The sequence below is a fragment of the Anoplopoma fimbria genome, chromosome 2, assembly GCF_027596085.1.
Source record: "Anoplopoma fimbria isolate UVic2021 breed Golden Eagle Sablefish chromosome 2, Afim_UVic_2022, whole genome shotgun sequence".
NCBI lineage: Eukaryota > Metazoa > Chordata > Actinopteri > Perciformes > Anoplopomatidae > Anoplopoma > Anoplopoma fimbria.
In genome coordinates, this window is record NC_072450.1 from 29,815,941 (window position 1) to 29,820,038 (window position 4,098).

The 4,098-nt window shown below is 46.9% G+C and overlaps 1 protein-coding gene across 1 annotated transcript; it reads right to left on the reverse strand.

Annotated features, from left to right (window-relative positions):
• Positions 1 to 438: 438 nt before the first annotated feature.
• Positions 439 to 2,348, reverse strand: fgf3 (fibroblast growth factor 3). The gene is made up of 3 exons (XM_054620447.1): positions 2,105 to 2,348; positions 1,094 to 1,197; positions 439 to 825 (listed from the first exon to the last, which is right to left on the reverse strand). The coding sequence occupies exons 1-3, from the start codon at positions 2,346 to 2,348 to the stop codon at positions 439 to 441; spliced, it is 735 nt and encodes a 244-aa protein (XP_054476422.1).
• Positions 2,349 to 4,098: the final 1,750 nt, after the last annotated feature.

Consider the following 4,098-nt stretch of genomic DNA (forward strand, 5'->3'; position numbering starts at 1 on the left):
ATTTGTTCACATGACAATAGCATTTTAAAGAAATCAGACAGTCGGTCAGTAAATAGAAGATTATACAGCTTTGTGTGTGTGTGTGTGTGTGTGTGTGTGTGTGTGTGTGTTGTGTGTGTGTGTGTGTGTGTGTGTGTGTGTGTGTGCGTGTGTCAAAGTCTCCTGACAGCAGAAGGTGTGATAGGCCCCTATATGTGGCCCCAACACTGTGTCTTTTCCTTCTTTGGATTGTTTCCCTCTGTGCATCAAACAACAAAAAACTTCTGCTAATCCAGTAGGCAGAATCCAAACCGTTTTTTCCACATCCTCCACTGCCATCGAGCTACAGTATGTGCCCAGATGAGGGGGTCCACCTTTTGGATGAGTCAGAGGGGCAACGGGGTCAACTTCCCTCCCTAAAAAAAAAAAAAAAAAAAAAAAAAAATCTGCCTCCATCAGTCACCCGGCCGTCGGCCCCGGCCTTTCCTGGCACGGTGTTCTGCGTCTGCGGCGGTCCCCAAGGCCGCCGTGCTGGTGGTGCGTGTGGTGGTGAGCGCTCCGACTGTCTCTCAGCCGCCTCACCATCTCATGGTCCTTATTGCCCAGCACCCGAGGCAGGAATAGCGACGCTTTGTCAGTGCTGCGGGTTTTGAAGCCTCTCCGTGGCCGGCCTTTGCCGTTAATGGAGACGTACCACTGGCGCTTGGCGGTGGCGCGCCGCTTGCCGCTGCCGCCGCTGCTGCCCGGTGCCAGCGGCTGCTCGGTGGAGTGGTGGCGCGACGCGTAGGTGTTGTAGCCCAACTCATGGATCCGCTCAACGAACTCACACTCATTGTTGAACACTTCCTGGGGGAGACGAGAAAGGAGGAAACAGTGAGATCAAGTTGTCACGCAGCTTGACCCTCTGCCCCCCCTCCGTTGATAAAACAATACAATCTAGACTAGATAAACGTGTCATGTTACAGCAAATTATCTTTATAGCCAAATCTTTTTTCCGCTTTGTCATATGTGAGGCCCTTTAAACTGCTGCCCTCCGGGGGCCACTGTCAGCAGCGGCTGGACTGGGCGCAGAGAAGGTGTCACATTGGATGATGAGATAACAACATGTACCCACCGAGGCATACAGCCGGCCTTTATCATTCATGGCCAGATATCTGCCGGAGAAAAGCCCTTTAATGGCCACAACGCCCACATCCACTGCTGTGATTTCCATGATGCCTGCAATACAGAGAGAAAGATAATAATGATAAACAAATACTAATAATAAACCCCCCAAAACAGGTACATTAATATAACAGTTAGATTATGGCTGTAGGGGAATGTTTAATAAAAGATTTATATAAAAATAAAAAAAAAGATAGATTTAATGACCACACGGGAAAAAAAACGGATTTATGCAAAAAAAAAAACTTTTTATGCAAAAAAAACCTTTGGTCACACTTCCAATAAAGGAATTCATTTCCGTTTGATCTTGACACTACGACCCTCTTAATTCAGTATGTTTATTGTCTTTTTTTTAATCAGTGCTTGATTAGTCAATGGCCCATTCAGCGCTGTAGAAAGGCTCTAATGTCGCTGATTGGATAAATACATCCGTTAGGACTGCGCCTTTGTCCCGCCTGGATGTTAATATACTTTGGCTGATACTGCTAATGGAGATTAACCTGCATGTCGGCAGCTTTTGCTGTGACATGATTTCAAAAAACACAAGCACGCAAGACTCACACACATACACACGCACGCACGCACGCACGCACCTACCACGGACGCGCTTCACTGAGCGACTGACAGTGAAACTGATGGATCCTGATAGATCCATTATATCAGAATTGATTTCAAATGTACTAATAAATGAACAACACCCCACTAAACTGACATACATTTGTTTTGATATACATTTAAACAGATTTATAGCACATGTTATATTACATTTACCCCCAAAAGTGACTCTGAATCCGTTTTATGTCACTGCACATATTTGCATTTAGAACTTTCATTAACTTTCATTAAACAACTTGAAATTTGCATTGACAAAAAATATATATTTCTTTCTTATATTTTTTTCTGTGGTAGTTTTGTCAGTGTTGGTGCCGTTTACTGTGCGTAAAACCGCGTGATTACTCACTATACGGGTCGTTCTCCTCCAGTGATCCATCTATTTTCCCATTAGGATGGATTTGTAAATGATATTTAGTCGCGCAGTAGAGTTTCCTGCGTCTTGGAGCTCCTCCGAGGTGCTCATACACTCCTCCGCGGCCACCGGCGTCCCTCCGCTGCCGGGGGTCGCAAGCCCGGCCCGGCGCGCAGCGGGCCTGGGGACAAACGGGATCCAACAGGCTCAGCAACACCAGCAGAGATATCATCAGCATTGTGGCATGGCCGTGGAGCGACGATTGTATGGACAAAAATGTAGTACCCCTGCCCGGCTCTCGGGGTCCCATTAAAGTGTCTGGGCCCCAACGCACGAGAGCTCCAGCCTTGCGCACATCCGAGCCCCGAGAGAGATACTGCTGACTGCACAGCCGCCCTCGAGGTGGGATCCGCTCCTCGCCTCTGTTGCTGCTGGAAAAAAAAAAAAACCCTCCTGCAGATCTGACTGAGCAGCCTCTCGCTCAGACTGAGCGCAGATATAAAAGAAGCTTGTGGCGACAATAGGCTGAACTCCGACCAATTGATACAAAGGAAAGGGGGGAGGCAAAAGGTATCAGCCCTGTGTGAAGTGAGAGACTGCGGCGTGGATAAAATTACACAGTGGCTGAGTGTGGAACAGCTCTCTCCTCTGAACTCCTCTTCTGAAATATCCTGAAAGAGCAATTAGACATCCCAAATTATACAGACAGGGCCCAAGCCCTGGGCAGGCACTGCAACAGGTGAGGAATAAGACTGTTGCTGGGTAAATCCTGTTTAATCATTAAGCTATACCTTAACCTTTAAAATCTGGATTCATTTTTCTGAATTCAGACATTGAGGCCACATAACCTGAGTAACTTATTACTTCATTTGACCACTTTGGACACAACTTTATCCCTTCAAATGTAACAAAGCTTTTTCTTCAGTAATAGAGGTGTTTAATACTAAGATTGTTTCGGGTGGTCCACGTCAACCTGAAGTCTAGATACATTCGTCCCAGTTGCACAGGTGCCTGCCGGTTAACGGTAAACAGTGAGGCCATCAGGAAGGGGCTGATGGGAACATTTCTTGTAACTTAAATTTGGGTTTTTGAATCAGAGTTCCCTGCTGGTAGCACAGTCCTGCATGTGATGCAGAGATCCACAAAGTTCTTCTAAAGCTCAATCAAACCCAAAAACCTCTTCGCTCAGCAATTTAAACGGTTCTCAGACTTCTTTGTTCTCGAGTATTAAGACGCTCCTCCTGCTCCTGACCTGCATTTCCCCGCTAATGCTAAGGGTCGTTTCTGTTGAAGTTAGGGTAAGAAAAAAAAAAGACAAATGAATGGTCTTTCCCAGGTCTCTCTCTCCATGTGCTCCTGACGCCACGGAACCTCTCTGCTATGAGTTAATACTTTATCCTCCAACCCGGGCAATGGATTGTCCCAGACTTTTCCCATCCTAATGCCCCGGCTCTGGCTAGGCAGCAGCCGGTGGGCGGAAGAGCAGCAGGCTAAATGACTACTGCCTAAATTGCTTCCATCTTGGTCGCATTATGGTTTGCATTCTGGTAATTAGCACCATCATCTACAAATCTCTCTGCCCTTTGGCGCTGCTCCACTGCTGCTAAGAAGGCCTCCGCTGACAATCCCCCAGAGACTCAACGGTTAATTTGTCTTCCCCTCCCATACATCAACCCAGCTAGCTTGCCTCTGTCACTTTATTTACCCCCAATATTCAGAAGAAGGCAGCTCTCTTTTAATTACAAATGTGTGCACATTATGCCTCAGATACTCCTCGCAAAGTCAGACAACACACCAAAACATCAGCCAGGCCGTGTGTATCAGCGGTTGTTCTGGTGGCCATTTCTAAGTGAGACGCTCTTGATGTGGTTAAATGCTGGAAGAGGGTGGAACCTCAGATGTGGCTTGCTGTTTCTCTCAGAAACTATTTTAATTACGCTCCCTCCACACCGCCCACAAAGCATCCCATCAATAAGCAGCTCTCAATT

Excerpts from the sequence above, each read along its gene's own strand:
- fgf3 (XM_054620447.1), bottom strand. The coding sequence starts at position 2,348 with ATGCTGATGATATCTCTGCTGGTGTTGCTGAGCCTGTTGGATCCCGTT. Across the intron at positions 1,198-2,104 it reads GGAGGAGAACGACCCGTATA|GCATCATGGAAATCACAGCA; the intron begins GTGAGTAATCAC and ends TCTGTATTGCAG. Across the intron at positions 826-1,093 it reads AAGGCCGGCTGTATGCCTCG|GAAGTGTTCAACAATGAGTG; the intron begins GTGGGTACATGT and ends CGTCTCCCCCAG.